This window comes from Carassius gibelio, chromosome B3 (assembly GCF_023724105.1).
Source record: "Carassius gibelio isolate Cgi1373 ecotype wild population from Czech Republic chromosome B3, carGib1.2-hapl.c, whole genome shotgun sequence".
Taxonomy (NCBI): Eukaryota; Metazoa; Chordata; class Actinopteri; order Cypriniformes; family Cyprinidae; genus Carassius; species Carassius gibelio.
This window is the reverse complement of record NC_068398.1, coordinates 21,293,978-21,311,416: the sequence shown is the minus strand read 5'-3', so window position 1 is coordinate 21,311,416 and position 17,439 is coordinate 21,293,978. Positions and strand designations below refer to the sequence as shown.

Genomic DNA, 17,439 nt, shown 5'->3' with positions numbered 1-17,439 from the left:
TCTCTTATGCTTACCAAAACTGCATTTATTTGATCAAAAGTACAGGAAAAACATGAATATAACATTAATAATAAAAATAAAATAACAATAATAAAAATAATTGTTTTCTATTTTAATATATTTCCAAATGTAATTTATTACTGTGATGTGAAGCTGTATTTCCAGCATCATTACTCATACTGAATAAAATAAAGAGGTAAAAATAAATTTTAAAATAAAGTTTAGTTTTTAAAATGCTGCTTATATTAATCATTTAGCTTTTAGTATAAATGTCTTAGGCTAATTTAATGCTGTCATCCTAATTCAAATCTTAATTTTGTGCCAAATAAATACAGCTTTGATAGTTATACAAATGAACTGATTTAACCCCATAAATAGTTTCAGTGTAACTACTTTTTTTAGTAGTCTGAAGCATAATTATATAGGCCTATTTGTTTTTTATGAACATTGTAGTTTAATGTAGCTTAGAGAGCTACAGATTCAAAGTAGCTCCACCAACACTAAATCAAGTCATGCTCAAAGAAATGGGTGCCAGCAGGATTTATGTCCTGGCTTTATTTTAATAACACTAATGCCAAAATAAAGTCAATCAAGCTTGATTGAAGACTTAAAACAAAGTCTTTGTGTTGCAAAAACCCTCAAATCAAATGAATAACATCAGTTTTAAAAAGCAATCTGCATGCCATGAACTATATTTCTTCATCTCAAACAAAAATAACCTGCTTTGCCTGCACCAGTGTGACGTCATCCACAGTAATGCGGGTTTAAATACAGAAATGCTAAAACATTGCAATATGGATTGTTTAGCATGTCTGATATACGTAAGAAATGACTATTATCCAGCCGATAATGCGTCTGAATGGAGCGTTTAGCACAGATGGCATGCAGCAAAGCTAAGAGCAATTCATCAGGCGTTATCTGCGGCTCACAGATGAGCTGCTTCATTAGGAGGGGCGGCTGGTGTGCCACGTGCCATTGGGAAGAGATGAAATCACCGAGAGCATGGACAAACATCACAAACATTTGGGAAACTCGGATGTGGATTTCCTCAGAACTGACAGCAGTTCTTAAAATAAAATCTAAAACATGATTTTTCAAGGCATATTTTGTCCAACAAAATAAAAATATGGCCATAAAAGTGGGATTTGGTGACACTACACACCTACCTGTACATGCACTTCATTTTCAAAAAGTAAAAAACAAATAATAATGCAAAAGCTAGACATAAATGCCAGTCTGAAGGTCTATCACACTGAAGTGCAGCAAGAATAGCCCCCCCCCCCCCCCCCCCACACACACAGAAGAGGTGACTTAAGGTGTGCCCACCAGACAAGAAACACTGGCTGTGTTACAGAGAGTCTCACCACCACCAGACACCACTTCCATTAGTATTAGGCTCTCATGTATATTCATGAGGCGTCTGTCTTTATGCAAAACAGTGCAGAAGTCCACCAGGAATAGTCTGACACATGGGGGCATAAGGCCCTGTGTCCAGTGGAGCGCATACACACACAAATATGTGCAACAGGAAATGATTAAACAACAAACTATCTCATTAGCGTCGGTCACAGAGATTCTTGAATGCATGAAAAAAAAGTCATTGCTAACTTCTCGACAACATAGCAAATGGCACTATTTTGGTGTCTTCTGAAATTTGTTGTGAATCACGGTTTAATATTAAACAATAAAGCTAGCAATTAAATTGGGTAATCATTACAAATGTTACATATTTAATAAGAAAACATAATACTGAATACTATATTACTCAGTTTTGTATATTATGATATTACATAATAGGAAATATGTCTGATGTTTCTAGGTCACTAATCAAATAAGACAGTTTTCTGCTGGTGATTATGACGTGACTTTGTTCAGATGGTCAGATGTTATTGCTTCTGCTGAAGCTCAGTATCTCTTCAAATCATCTAAAATCATGTGGAGCTCAAGTGATTCAAGCCTGAGTCACACAGATTTCTTATGCCGGTAATACAATTTGTTCAGAGAAAATATAATTGTGAATATCATCAAATATTATAACAAGTATTTCCTATCGCAAAATATTTTAAAATGTAATTTAATCCTGCTATAGCAAAGCTGAAGTTCCAGCATCATGCCTCCAGTCTTCAGTGTCACATGATCCTTCAGAAATCAATCTAATATGCTGATTTGCTGCTCAAGAATAATCTCTCGGTATTATCAACACTGAAAACAGGTTTTATTTTAGTTTTTCAAGATTCAGAGATAAGATTCAGAGATTTTATTGTGGATATGAGTATCAATTTCTTAAAAAAAAAAAAAAAAAATCATACTCATCCCAAACTTTGTAATGGTGGCATTAATTTCACTAGAGAAATCTTACACTAGGGAAGTATTTACACAACTGGACTCTGTAGGAAACACTGTATTGATCTAATCTCAAGCTCTCCCACAGACCTTCAATAAATGCTTTATTCTTACAATGAATGAAAAATCCATGTGTTCCTGAATAAATTCTGTGAGACACCGCCTGTAAGCACGCCTAAAGTTACAAGTGGGCACTTCCTGTCAAGCCTCATATCACAGCAGGGAGCCTGATGTGTTGCAGCATGTCTCAGAGCCCATCACAGCATGAAAAAGACAGTCGTGATCTTACCAGTCGTAGTCCATGACGGCGATGATGAGCGACACGTTGTCGATGTTCTCGTTGGGGATATCAAAGACCAGCGCCTCATTATACGTGGGATTGAGAGTATTCTTCTTTATGGACGTCTTCCTCTTTTTCAGCCTTCGACCTTCACAAACCAGAGATGCCTTTACGTACGGATCTGAGAAGAACAGCAAGAGTGACGGAGGGAGAACATTTGTCAAAGAAATAGCAACAGCAGGACGTACTGCTTCGACAACATTAAAATGAATGCTAATAACGGCATCAGCAATTATTGAGCTAGCAATGACGATACATTAGCATTACTTTTTCATAATGCTCCGTGATCGTGTCCTATGAGAGGACTCTTTATTACATTACTTTAAGCCTTGCTGGGATAATTAAATAAGCCAACACTAATGAAAGATGTCTCTTGTCCTTATGACTGTGATGTTGATACCTTTATAAGGCATTTCACTTTTGACATTTCACTTTTTAGAGGAGCTATTTGATATTCACAACTTTCAGAACTGATGGTTTTGAGACCCTTTAATGTTATTTTATTATTCACATGCTGGACGCGTTACACCAAGGTTATTAATGAGCGGCAGTTTCATCACGACTCAATGTTAACATTGTCTGAGGCGCTAATGAGGTATCGATGTTAATTATTAGAGGAATTGCTGGGGACCACGAGTAAAACTGGGTACCTGAGAAGCCCGTGAGGTCCATGGCTTTCAGATTGGTGGCCTTTATGATGGTGACGGTCAGTCGGCCAGCTGTTGGCAGGTAACACAGTGAGAAGTTCAGCTCGCCCAGGTCAGCTTTCTCCTGCAGAGGCAAAAAACATATGGAAAGGTCCTAAGGTCACTTTGACGTTTTTTAGTGAGTAATGCAACAACAATAAAAAAGATTCATGGAAACCTTTCAGTGGCTACACTGTATTTCTTGAAATGTTTCAATAATTGAGTTGTCCTTTTATTAAAATGCAAGGATAAACTGAAGGAATGTCTCTGGCTTTTAATACTTAATCAAACATTTTTAATGGATTCCTCTATGTTCAATTTAAACGCAGCTCTATAGACGACATCTTTGGCCTGTAACTGAACACCACAGAATTCATCTGAACTCCTCCTTGAATTTTTACAAACAAGAGGAAAATCATGTTTACAGTAATACACTTACAATGAAACTCCATGGAACTGCACTGCGATAAACATTCAAAAATGAAATTTTCGCAGTGCATCCTCGGGTTATGACCATGTAAATCCAATAAATGCTGTAACTTAAAAAAAAAGCCTACTGCACAGAGACTGTTTACATGAAAGTTCAAAAGTTTAGGGTCAGTAAAACTGGGAACACTTTAGTATAGGGACTATTTCTTACTATTAACTAGTTGCTTATTAGCATGCCTGTTATTAATATATTGGCTGTTTATTAATACTTATAAAGCACATATTCTGCATGACCTTAACTTAACAGCTACCTTACTAACTATTACTAACAAGCACCAAATTAGGAGTTTATTGAGGCAAAGGTTGTAGTTATTGGTTTGAGAATTGAGCCTTAAAATAAAGTGACCACATAATTTTTTTATTCTTTGTTGTGAGATATTATTATACAATTGTACATAACTGTTTTTATTTTAATATATTTTAAAACAAAACTGATTTCTTTGATGGATTTTCAGCAGCTATGATCCTTCAAAAATCCTTCTAATATGGCGATTTTGAACTTCATTATTATCATTATTAATGTTGGAAATGGTTCTGCTGGGTACGATTTTTCAAAACTGAGAATGTTTTTTTTTTCAGGATTCTCTGAATAAAAGTGATTTTATTCAAAGACATTTATGACGTTAAGTATTTCTATTTCAAATAAATGCTGTTCTTCTGAACTTTCCATTCATCAGTTTAATGCATCTTTGCTTAGTAAAAGTAATAATTTTCTCTGCTGTTCCTAAATGCTTCCACTTTCCAATAATACCACTTACAGTTGACCATGGTATATCTAGCAGGGATGAAATTTCAAAAACGATTAAAAACTGTGGCGAGCGGGGCGGGGCCGAGAGGCGTGGGAACGAGGAGTGAGGCCAGGTGTAGTGATTGAAGATGAGCTACACCTGCGCCCCACCGCCAGTATCGAGTCCCACGTAGGAGATGGAAGGATATAAAACTGGAGCGACTACAGTGAAGGACGAGAGAGGACCAGGCCTGGGACATTATTTTATGTTTTGGCTTTTATTTGTGCGCGTCAGTCGCCGTGAGGGGCTGACGCGCTGATGAATAGGAAGTTTTATTGTTACAGTGGTGCCGAAACCCGGGAGAAGGAGGGACGCGGTATGGAGGGGCGGCTGCCGTCCGTGAGGGAGCAGAGGAGTCGGCGCCGTTCGCCAGGGGGCCGGAGCCTGCCGCCTCCGTGATGGAATCCGGAGGGGCAGGGAACGGGGGACTCCTGCCGCTGCCCAAAATCGGAGGAGCCGTCGCCGTCCACCGGGCGGCGGAGGAGTGTCGTGCCGTCCGCCGAGGGCCGTCCAGTGCCACCGCCGGGCACCGCGGAGGAGATCACCCAGCCGGTGGAGGGCCGAGCAGCAGTGCGTCTGGGAACCGGAATTTTTTTTTTCCTCTCTCCCCTCTCTCGTCCTTGTCGCTCCTCCTTCCATCTCCTTTTCTCTCACCTCGTCTGTACTACCCCCAGGTTCCCGCAGGTCCCCGTGAGCGGTCCCCCCCGGAGGGAAGGGGGGGGGGAGTAGAGCGCAGTCTCGAGGGTACCCCCCGGCCTGCGAGGGGAGATGGGGGTATGTGGCGAGTGGGGCGGGGCCGAGAGGCGTGGGAACGAGGAGTGAGGCCAGGTGTAGTGATTGAAGATGAGCTACACCTGCGCCCCACCGCCAGTATCGAGTCCCACGTAGGAGATGGAAGGATATAAAACTGGAGCAACTACAGTGAAGGACGAGAGAGGACCAGGCCTGGGACATTATTTTATGTTTTGGCTTTTATTTGTGCGCGTCAGTCGCCGTGAGGGGCTGACGCGCTGTTTTGTTTATTTTTGAATATTAAAGTGATTTTTGATTGTGCGCCTGTTCCCGCCTCCTTCTTCCCGATGAATAGGAAGTTTTATTGTTACAAAAACGTATTAAGATTTGTCGTATTATCACTTGCATGATTTTAAAGAAATTAAATGGGCAGATTCTTCTATCTGTAGCATATGTGTTGAGATTCTAGGCTTGTTTTGTCCCTTACACTCTTTGTTGAACCTTTTTATCTTTCTCTCAAGTTCTTGTTCTGCCAGACAGAATTAATCATCAGCTATGATGAAAAAAGAACAAGGGTAGCAGAGGTAAACAGAAAGAGATGCAATATTTCATCAAAAACGTCCAGAATCTGAGGTACATCTCCAAGAACTATAGGAGCTGCCAGCTTTGGGTCTGTGTCTGTACAAGTGATGTGATTTATTTTTTTTGGTTACACCCCAGCACCTCGAAAAATGAATTATACCTCAAGTCATTTTTTTTGAACCAGCTGAGTAAGTAAATCCGTTAATGCCACCTGAGCAGCCGATTGGCTGAATCCTGCGTGTAAACATTTCATTTACATCCATTCACGTCAGACACACAAATGTCAGAAACATACTCAAATCCAGCATGCATCACTGAATCATTTTTTAATTTGTCTTGTCAGACAGAGTAGATGGTGCCAAATTTATCTTCTTTCCTCCATTTGACCTAGTCGTGCTGTGGAAAATTTCATCTACCTTATTTAAGCACACTGCAGCTTGTGTTTGATTTGATTTATTCTCTCTGTTCTCCGAAGGTACAAACATATTTTAAAATAACAAAATTCTACGATGAGGATAAAAATGTTTCTAAAAACAGCTCCATTAAGATGCAGTGGCAATTTCTGGAGTGCTCTGGAAAAAAGGCTCATTTGCACAGTTGACCTTCACTAATTTCATGTAATTTTCTCTGGAAGGACGAGCGCATGCATCACTAGATCTCCTCCTCACACCTCTGCTACCAACGTCCCCAAGGACACATCATCATCACCGCCTCAGCATGTAATCAAGGCATCATGCATGATTTTCATTTGTGAAAAACGTCTCATGAATATAAAATGAGCTTTTTAACTCCACTTAAGAGAAATATGCAAGGACCATAAAAGATACCACCATTATTATAAAATCTGTCCTGGCTAAGGTTCTGATGAAATCAAGCACAATATCTAAGGTGAAATTCACTAAACCGTGTTGTGTATTAAATCACATACCACTCTAAAAACAGTTAACAGACACTATAGGCACAAAAACAGTGCTGCATTTAATTTTAAATGCTATTTTTAAAGGAAAAACATGCCTCCATTCTATGTAAAATGCAATTTTCTCCAGGACTAACATGCCTCCTTTCTTCAAAAATTACATTGTGAAAAGTGGTTATCTTAAAGAGCTATTTCTGCCTGATTTAACCAATAAATATAGCTTTGTTTGTATAAGTGAATGTTTTCAGGCGATAATTAACAATATTTTTTTGATTGAAATAAAAACAATTAATTTAGATTTTTTTCTGTGTAGACTCAATGAAGATTTACTTTATTCACAAAACTCAGCGCTATTCGTCATGTGTAATTAACATTGCATATGTACTGCCCAGGGAAAGCAATTTTACTCTAGAGAGACATTTGTGCATTTCTATCAAATGATGGTCAAGTAAAGAAGAAGAGTGTTATAGTATCTTGGCACACTTCCAGAAGTTTGGTGTAGTCAAGCGCATTTCCTATGAGGTGCTGGCGTGATGCCGATGTGTTCAGTGCGAGTGCTTTGACATATTGAGCAGTGGTGCTCACAGCAGACCAGGGTTTGAGTGTGGCCCAGGTCATGTTGCCACCCTGTTCCCCTCTCTCCCCTTGACTTCCTGTCTCTACTACTGTGTATGGCAATAAAATGTAGCAAAAAACTGATTGCTGTTCTGCTCGGGACCTGCATGGCCACTTTCCTGCAGGGTTTAGATTCAACCACACTATTAAAGCACCTCAACAATATAATCAACTGTTCACCCAAAGATGGAAATTCTGTCATCATTTATTTACCCAACCTATATCACTTTCTTCTACGGAGTATAAAAAATGTTATCCACATAATGGGAGCCAATGGTAACCAAAACAGGGTACCATCATTCTTTAAAAAAAATATGTTCTTCTTTGTTTTACCGCAGAGAGTCAATATAGAACGATTTTTGGGTGAAGGATTTCTTGACAATTACCCGCAGGTGTGTTTGATTAAGGTTGTAACTCAACTCCCCGGGACAGCGGCCCTCCAGGACCTGCTGTACGGTCTCAATATAGTCGGAGATCTGTTCTAGTGAAGAATTCTGCATCCTTCACAACCAAGCACTTTTGCCGTATTTGTGGCGTTACCTAATTTGCATAAATCAAGTGCTAAAACAACTCAGACAGCATGTGCAAATACACAATGCTATCAAATGGTTGTGACTAGAAGGGATACATCCTTGTTTACATTTTCTACGTATCATATTTTGTTTTATTAACATCTACAACTACCCCAAACCTGAACCTACTCCTTATAATAAAGCAAAATAGTAATTATTGTACAGTGTGACAAAAATGACACTGTATTGATGTGCGCATGCCCAGCAGCCACAGCTTCCTCCCTCCTAGCCTTAACCCTATCAGACACTCTCACGACTAATGTAGGTTTAATATGTGTTTGTGTCATTATCTCACCGCGGTTCCTTCTACGATGTCTCTCCAGATTGGCTTCTCGCCGGTGCCCTCGCTGAAGTCCAGCAGGTTTTCCACCACCACTTGACCTATGAGGTCATGTCTGGAGAAGCGGTCGAAGTCGTAGACGGAGAAGTGGAGCTTGCGCGAGTGCAGCTCGGCCAGCGGCACGCCGAACTGGAACGTCTCATTAAAAACTGGGTTGAGAGTTTTTCTGTGCACCTGCGAACCAGAGCCATGGAAAGCCCGAGTGGAAATGAGAGAAAGTGAAGGAAATTAGATAAGCGAAGGAGCTGAGAGGAAAAGTGAGCGAAGGGAGTGAACAAGAGATTGGTTAGCATCAAATCTGCAAATGCATAAAGTTAATTTAAAATGCACCGGCAGATAGAGATGTATTTTTAGATGAACTAGGGCACTGGGAAAAAAAAATCCCCAGGCAGGCTGAGAAACGCAACCAGATCTTAATGAGTCCTAAGAGGGTCTGCCATCTGAACAGTAGATTATTGTAAAAGCAGCGAGCTGACTCGCTAGGATATAAAAAAGATACCTTGGTCTGAAATTTCTTCTTCCTATCAGGCAGTAAGTAGATCTTGACATAAGGATCGGAGAAACCATTGGCATCCTTTGCCGGGAGGTCCAGGGCTTTCAGTATCTTAACCACCAGCTGCTCCGTGCTGTAAGAAAGACATGTCAGCGTCACCGTAATTCACTTTGAACTATCTGGACATTTTTGCGCTCGCTAGCCTAGGCGTGAGTTCATTTTAGCATCATCTAACCACCAGTGACAAGAGTGTGGTTTATGTTGAACTGAGGCTGACATCCAGGCCAGTGTCAGGACAGCGCTGCAGCATCGAGTTCAGTGAGGCTCGATGGAGATCAGGTTCACCAAATCAGGGGGAAAAAAGAGGAGGTGATAATGTACAACCCAGCTCAACAGCTTTAAAATTAATTGACAGATGGACGGAGCCGGACTTGTGCTGCGCTAGCTAAATGGATCTTGTACGAACGTGAATATATGAGATAATACATCCCTAATGTGAATATAAAGACATGAATATTTGATGTGTAATGCAATGACTGTGGCCTCCAACACCGGACTTTATAAATAATCCAGAGCTTATTAGGAAGCAAACCATAGGTCATTTCATGGCTAGAGTGCAGTGGGGTTGTTGCGGTCTGGTGCTAAGCACAGCACAAGCGTGAACTTGTGAAGCGTGAGGCTCTCACCAGCGTTTGTGCAGATGTAAATAAGAGAGGCGGGGGAACTTCTGTGGTTGCTAATCAGGCCTTGTTAGAATATGTCTCTCAGTGTTTACAAATGCGTCACCCTTTCATTAGGACATTTAAACAAATCAGCAACGCCGGGGAAGGGAGAACACAAGAAGAAATCCAATATGGCCTTAGACTGACAGGTCGAAAAGAATATGTGGTGACATGATACAAATCTCAAGCATTCAGCATGGAAGCACATAAGTTAATCATGTGATATTATCATCCAATTTGTAAATGACAAATTTAATCAATCACTGTACAATCATATCAAGACCAGGATTAAAGGGCTATTTCATGTTTGAAAAAACAGTGCCATCCAGATGCATTTTGAGCTGTCCAGTCTAATATGCATTATATCCGTTTAGCAGAATTCGAATGAAAGTCAAGTGGCATGCAGCACAACTGGACACTTTAAATCTGGTTGGTCTTTAGAAACGTAGGGTGCCATTAGCACTCAGGGCTATGATTGAAAATGACAGGCTCTGTCTTGCCCACATCAGAGCGAGCATTTAAACGTAACCACCCCCCACCCCCCCCCCCCCCCCCCCCCCCAGTCATGTGTTGCACCGCACAACGGCTTTTCATTATTCAGTCACAGGCCCACCATCCCCGTCCCCTTCACAATATCACAAACAAAACAAGACTTCAAATAAAAGTCACGCACATGCTGTCTGAAAGCGCTCATCCGGAAAACGCAATGATCGGCACTCAGCTGGAATCTGACAAATAGATGGATAAATTAAAATAATAATAAAACAACATTTGGCTCCAACCTTCCTGGACAAAGGGTTAGAAATAGCTGCTATTCCCTCTGCGCCGCATGTGTTATCGGCCTACTGCTGTGCTGATAGAAAGCCACGTCTCGCCAGATGCGACTCTGACTGACAGTGTCAACCTGCCCGCTATTCCCAAAATGCTTGTAGCTGTGACATATTCGCATTGATGTATTGCAAACGCAACGGCATAGCAGGAGGTGTGATGATGTCAATTAAACACACATGGGGATGAGAAACAATCTTGGCCGTTAGCGCTCGTGCAAACGCTGAGTAACATTTCCCTTTGCATTTGCTTTGAAAAGAAATTCTGTTCATTTACTCACACTACAGGTGGGCGAAATGCTAAAAAAAAAATTATATCAGGATATGAGTAATTTAATTTCATGATTACAATATATAGTTATTTTTGCTGGAAAAGAAAATCACAACACCAAAACTTTAGATGACTAACAGCAAAAACTAATACTAGCCTATTTAATATAAGTAAAAAGACAAGTAAACGTTCAGAAATAATAATAAAAAAGTATTAAATTGACTACAAGAAACAGGACAATGTAATAGAATTGAACAAAAATACAAATGAATGTTTTGTGGTGCTCTTGTGAACGTGTCAACATCTGGTGAGGAGCAGAAGAAACTGTTGAATAAAGTTGTTATTTTTTCTTTACACACAAAAAGTATTCTCATAAAATAAAGGCTGAACCGCTGATGCCACATGGACTATTTTAATGATGTCCATACTACCTTTTTGGGCCTTGAACGTGTCAGTTCTGTTGCTGACTATGGAGGGCATAGAAGCACAGTGCTGTGTTATTAACTGTTTCTAATTCAAAATCTAAAATGGTTGACAAAGTTCTACCAGTTTATCATTTCTACCATAACATATTGCTCATCCCCAACTCACCTTGATTGTTTCAAACCCTCTTTCTTCCGAACACAAAAGATGTTAGGCAGACTGTCTAAGCTGCTCTTTTTTTCATGAAATAAAAGTAACAAGAGATCACGGCTGTTTGTTATATGCAAAAGAGCAGCTTAGCCATTCTGCTAAACATCTCCTTACCTGTTCCACAGAAAAAGATTTGAAGCAACACAATTTTTATTTTTGGTGAACTATCCCTTTAAGCTTTGCTTTCGCACACACAATCATGACATGCTCACCTTAGAACTCACAGTAAAACATAATAGACCGATAATGTAATGAACAGGGACAGAGGTGTCAAATCATTTATTTGAACTGCTCCCTATGTGTAAGGAATGAGATATCAATCTCCACTCACCCATCTCCATCTCTTTCTCTCCCTCGGCCTCCTCTGTAATTCTGGGCGTAACACAGTGCTGTGTTATTATGTGTTGACAGGCTGTGCTGTTTAAAGTGGCTGGTCATATATAATTCATGAGTTAAACAGCCTCTCCTTCCTTCATTTCTCAAACATCAGCACTTTCCACCATTCTAATGTCCCTCTGTGTGAAGGCAAAATAAAGGACCCGGTCTGACGTGCAAGGGCTGCCCACGGCAGGCCTGACTATAACTCATTGTGCTGACTGCAACTCCCCTGCTTCTTTCTCCAGCTCGACTTTTCAATTGTGAGCCCTGCCGATGAGATCTATTTATAACCCACTGATGTATTGAGAGGCATGGATCCACACTGTGTGACAATTCCGTATGAGATGCTTCCCCGTGGGGAGAGGGATGGATCCAAATGGACTCACTTGAAGGCGTAGCGCAGGAGGAAGCTGATTTTGCCGCAGGTGTCGCCTTGTTTGCCATCCCCCTGGTCTCCCTGGCGCAGCCGGTAAAGTTCTGGTTTGATCTGCCCGATGCTGGTCAGCTGCTCACTCTTCTCCTCACCATGGAAATCAGGGCTGGAAAGCTGGTGAGTCATGGGCTTAGGCCTGGAGAGAGACCAGAGGGTGAACACACTCACCCGTGCACATAATAATATAATAATAATAAACGTTATTTTATATAGCGCCTATAAAAGTTATATCTCAAAGCACTTTACCAAGGCATACAGAAAAAATACATTGAGATTGACAATCAGAGAAACATATCACATATATGCTAACCGGAAAAAATACGTTTTAAGAGAAGATTTAAAAATGTATGTATATACAAACACAAGGACTGGCAGAGGGAAATTAAATGTCTTCTGATGATATTTATGAAAGGAAGAACTATTAAGAATTTTATGATTTTTTTGCATTGCATATTCGTTTTTTAAAAAATGGAAATGCAAATAAAAAGCATTTACTCATCATGGTATTTGTTGCAATAATAAGAAATGTTTTCTGAGCATCCAATCAGCATTTTATATATAGAAAACAGTTAAGCATTTTATATATAGAAAACAGTTAAGCATTTTATATATAGAAAACAGTTATTTTAAACTAACAGTATTTCACAACATTGGACAACAGGAAAAAAGTTTTACATGGTAGCATATGTAAGAAATTTTCAAACGAAAAAAAAACATTCGATTTTAACTCAATCGCTTCAATATAACATTCTGCACACATTCTGCAAGACACAAACCACACACTCACTCCATCATCCTGTAAAACACACACACATAGAAAGCACAGACAGGAAGCAGAAGAGAAGGTCACTGACCTGGTGGTGACCTGCTGCTGGGTGTGGGCATTGGGCAGGTCTTTCACAGCTGAGCCTCCTTCTGTAGCTGGGGGCAACTCGGGAGATGTCTGGCTCAACTTAAGGTTTGCTGAAAACAAGAGAAACCATAAGCCATAGAAGAGATAAGTTAAGAGAATGGTGTATAATTAACAACATCACAGACTCTCTGGTCTCACAAAGAGTAAAGTAGTGCTTCTGAAGAGACTTTTGCTCACCAGCATTGTTAGGATAAGAGTCCATGTCTAGGTAAGATTGCTCCTGCATCTCCTGTGGACCCCCAACCACACCCCCCACGACCAGCCCCCCTCCACCCTCCACCCCCATCAGGTCAGAGAAATGGGGGTGATGCTGGCCATGCTGCGAGAGCGTGGGATACAGCGAGGAAGAGGATTGAGTATCTTTCCTCTGCAACAACGGAGGAAGGAGAGAGGCACCCCCTCCACCTCCGACCCCACCCAGACCGGCCCCGCCGGGCAGGAGCCCCGACATCAAGTTCAGACCCCCGCCTTCCTTATCTCTCCATGGCAACCAGCAGAGCTTCCAGGAGACGAAGAGAGAGACAGAGAGCAGCACGATGCCACAGAACGTTACAATGACGGAGAGCAGACTCACTGAGATCTCTGAAACAGAGAGAGAGAGTTTGATTTATTACAACCTTGAGAGGTAACAAAAATCCAAAGGAGTTTAATGATTCTGGTTCATATTACGATGAATGCTTCCGGTTCTTTTAGAATTACACTAATGGTTTCTTTAGGACTTGAATAATTGGTTCTAACTATATACTAAACACATATACTTTATATAAAAAAAGGAAGAAATGTAATGATTCTGGTTCAAATTCCAATGAATGCTTCTGGTTCCCAACAATTACACCAATGATTCTTTTAAGACCTTAATAACTGGTCCTAACTATATACTAAAGACCAATACTAAACAGAGGAAGAAATCTAATTATTCTGAGGTAGATTTTATAGAACGCTTCTGGTTCCTTAATAAGTATTCTAATGATTCTTTTAGGACTAATTGGTCCTAACTAAGAATATATACTAAATAAATTATAAATAAATAATAATGCATTCATAAATTATATATTAGAAAAAAAATTCTTATCATTTGTATTAATATGAATATTTAAAAACTTTGGATTGTTACATGAACATGAAGTATCACAAGCCTTAAGTACACACAGCGCAGCACACAGTAGGCGTTCTCGGTTCATTTCGAGATGTGGTTCAGTGATCGATTCAGTTAGTGAGTGAGTCATTAGACTGATTCAAACTGACAGCTCACTGTCTTTTTGACCAGTTCATTATATAGATCAGATTTTGTGACTAAATCCTACCCCGCTGTCAAAATCCAACCTTACTGGGGCACCAGAGCAATATTTGAACTTCTTTTGGGTACTCTAGTGAGTGCCTGTTTAAAAAACAAACAAAACTAAAAAAAGTGCTGCCTTAGCTATGACTTCTCTTTTATTTTTGACTTTTCTTGTCTATTTATTATCCGTATATAATTTGACATCTTTTTCTCTCATCACATGAGAGAGAATTACCACGTTGTAGATTCAGTAACAGTTCTACATCATTGGCAGTTGAACCCAGACATTCAAGAGCCATTAATGGAAACGAACATGGAAATCAATCGGTTATGGCACAGTATTTTATTTATTTTTTAAACGCAACTCAGTTCTCAGTTTCCAACTCTAAAGTAACAAGCTTGATTGCATAACCTGGGAGGATGAACACAGAGACATTTGAAAAGAAACATTTGCAAATGAGGTAGCGTTGGCAGACAGATGCTGAGCTTAGGGAATGACTGGGAGAAACTGAAGGAAGTGCACAGAGAGACAGAGAGAGAGAGAGAGAGAGAGGATCAGAAGGAGAAAAAGGAAAGGAGATGGCGCATTGTGCCTGTAAATTACCACCGGCTCTCCCAACATTCACTAGCTCTTATCTGAATACAAAGCCAAGAAAACGATGGATTTATTTCCAAGCAGAAGAAGTGTCAATGCCAATGACAATTTCCACAAAGATGTCCTCTAAACTGTGATTAAGCCTTATGACTCTGTCTCTCTCAGAGTATGAGCTTTCAATCATGCAGCCTTTAATAACAATTTCTAAGGGTGTGCACAATTGAGTCACATGAAAAACTGAGACTTTGGCAACTCGGTTTCAGCACCAGACTGAGTAGAACAGCTCCTCTCCAGCAAGCAGGGACAAACAAGTGCCTGCCAATCAAGAAAAACAAAGAGCCTGTCTGTCAGCCTGACTCTCAAGAGCTCTATTCAGATCTCACACCCACATAGTTCCTCCGCTTACCCTGCACTCACATCACTTCCTCAGACACAACACCCACCAGCTCTAAAAGCCCCCAGGGCAGTTCTACCTTGAGCTACTTTGTAATTTCTATTATGCAAGAAGGTTATATCGTATGACTGTCAGCTTGCCCTTTATTTTCCTTTCCGTCATGCCGTCTTTCTCGGTTTTTGATCCACCATCTTTGCTTCTGCTCCCAACTACTCCGTATTTTCTCCATGCATGGTTCACACATTAGCAGGTCTCCAAAGAACCAGTCTTGGATGGGCAAAAGTCAGAACTGGCTCCTTTTAATTTAGAATTGTAATTTATTTGGCCTCGTCTCACAGGATGTTGGAATGAAATTTTAACTGGAATAACAGGAGGAGAAATTCTTTGAAATGCAAACAGTCAGAAAACAGAGGAGATTTCAGTAATCCAACATAAAATGGGAAGGAAGAAAAAAATGTAAAAATCTGAATCATGAGGTTTAGCTCAGCTTTTGAAGCCTTTGGTAAAATTACAATATTGTGAAAATTGTGTTCTCACAACACCATGCTTCATAATATGCAAGGTTGGGGGTTCGATTCCTTGGGAACACATGATAGGTAAAAATTGATAGCCTGAATGCACTGTAAGTCGCTTTGAAAAAAAAAGTGTCTGCTAAATGCATACATTTAATTTTTTTATTTAATTTAATATGAGTGCAGCAAATAATACATTCATTTAGAAATACATATATACATATACACATTGTTAAATAAATTAGGTTATATTCATACAGTGTATATTTATGAATCACATCCATTAAAATTTTGTTTATATAATATATGTGTATACAGTACACATTTTATTATGTATATATAAATACAGGCAGGCATGTATATTTTTAAGAAAAAATATGTTATGTTTATCTATTAAATATATTTATATATAATATCAAATATAAGAATATAAATATATAATTGTGTATACATGTAAATATTTTCAAAATATATGCTGTATGTGTGAGTGTGTGTGTGAATATATAAATATATATATATATATATATATATATATATATATATAAAAACACACATAATTAATATACACGATTCACACACATATATGATGTATACAACATTTCGGATGCGATTAATCATTTGACAGCACTAATATATTTTTTAGCTGTCAGTTTAACGAGTTAACTTAATTACCTGTTTTATTAACTGTACGTGATCACATATTTCATACAGTTGACTGTTGACAAATATAATGCATATCTCATATCTTTAAGTGATATCACACGAGCAGCGAGAGCAACGAGTGCTGTTTTTGTCCTAATTTGCATGAGTGCGGATGTGATTTGATACAACAGTTCAGTAAATAATAAGTTAATATTGTGTTATATTTTAAACATAATATTATGTGTTTTGTTCAAGTTTGCTAATGAAAAAATTACCTATAAAGCCACAGCAGAATTGTACGTCTCCAAGCAACACAGCGGTGTTCAGTTTCAGAATGAATCTGCGCTTTGAACGAATCGAGTGAATCAATGATTCAAAGACCCATTTATAGACAAAGCCATTTATTTGACTGAATCAGCTGTTTGAACGAATCGATTCATAAAGACATTTACCGTCACTTGCTGGTAGTTTTAGTATTTTTTACAGTATCATTTAAACTCTCATGTTGTATCAAACCTGAATGATGTACTTTCTTTTGCACAACATAAAAGAGGGTATTTTGAAGACTGTTGGGAAACAAAGATGTTTCACTGCATGAACAAAAAGTACTGAGATGTTTCTCAAATTACCTTTTTTTATGTCCCATACTTTATGTTAGGCTGTAAATAAAGCCTAAACAGTTAACACAATAATAGCTTCAAATTATCTTTTGGGGTTATTTTCACAGCCAAATTTAGTTTGCGTCTAATTAGATTCATCACAGCACCCTGTGATTAATTAGATTCAAATTTTTTATTGACTGACAGCCCTATATATATATATACATACATACATAATTTCAGTATGGTAAAATCTGGAAGGATTGTATAAAGCTGCAAATCCAAATCTAGATTTACGGCTGTCTTTTACAATTAAAAAAATCCATGTCTATGTTAAAAATACTT

General features: G+C 39.2%; 1 protein-coding gene across 1 annotated transcript in view; it reads right to left on the bottom strand.

Annotated features, from left to right (window-relative positions):
- LOC127953645 (synaptotagmin-C) overlaps positions 1–17,439 on the bottom strand; it is a 42,569-nt gene that overhangs the window by 8,451 nt on the left and 16,679 nt on the right. Inside the window, exons 4-10 of the mRNA XM_052552888.1 lie at positions 13,251–13,655; positions 13,015–13,123; positions 12,114–12,296; positions 8,903–9,029; positions 8,359–8,577; positions 3,334–3,454; positions 2,633–2,804 (exon numbers count right to left, since the gene is read on the bottom strand). Of these exons, the coding sequence (XP_052408848.1) occupies positions 2,633–2,804; positions 3,334–3,454; positions 8,359–8,577; positions 8,903–9,029; positions 12,114–12,296; positions 13,015–13,123; positions 13,251–13,655 (1,336 nt within the window). The remainder of the gene's footprint in view (positions 1–2,632; positions 2,805–3,333; positions 3,455–8,358; positions 8,578–8,902; positions 9,030–12,113; positions 12,297–13,014; positions 13,124–13,250; positions 13,656–17,439) is intronic.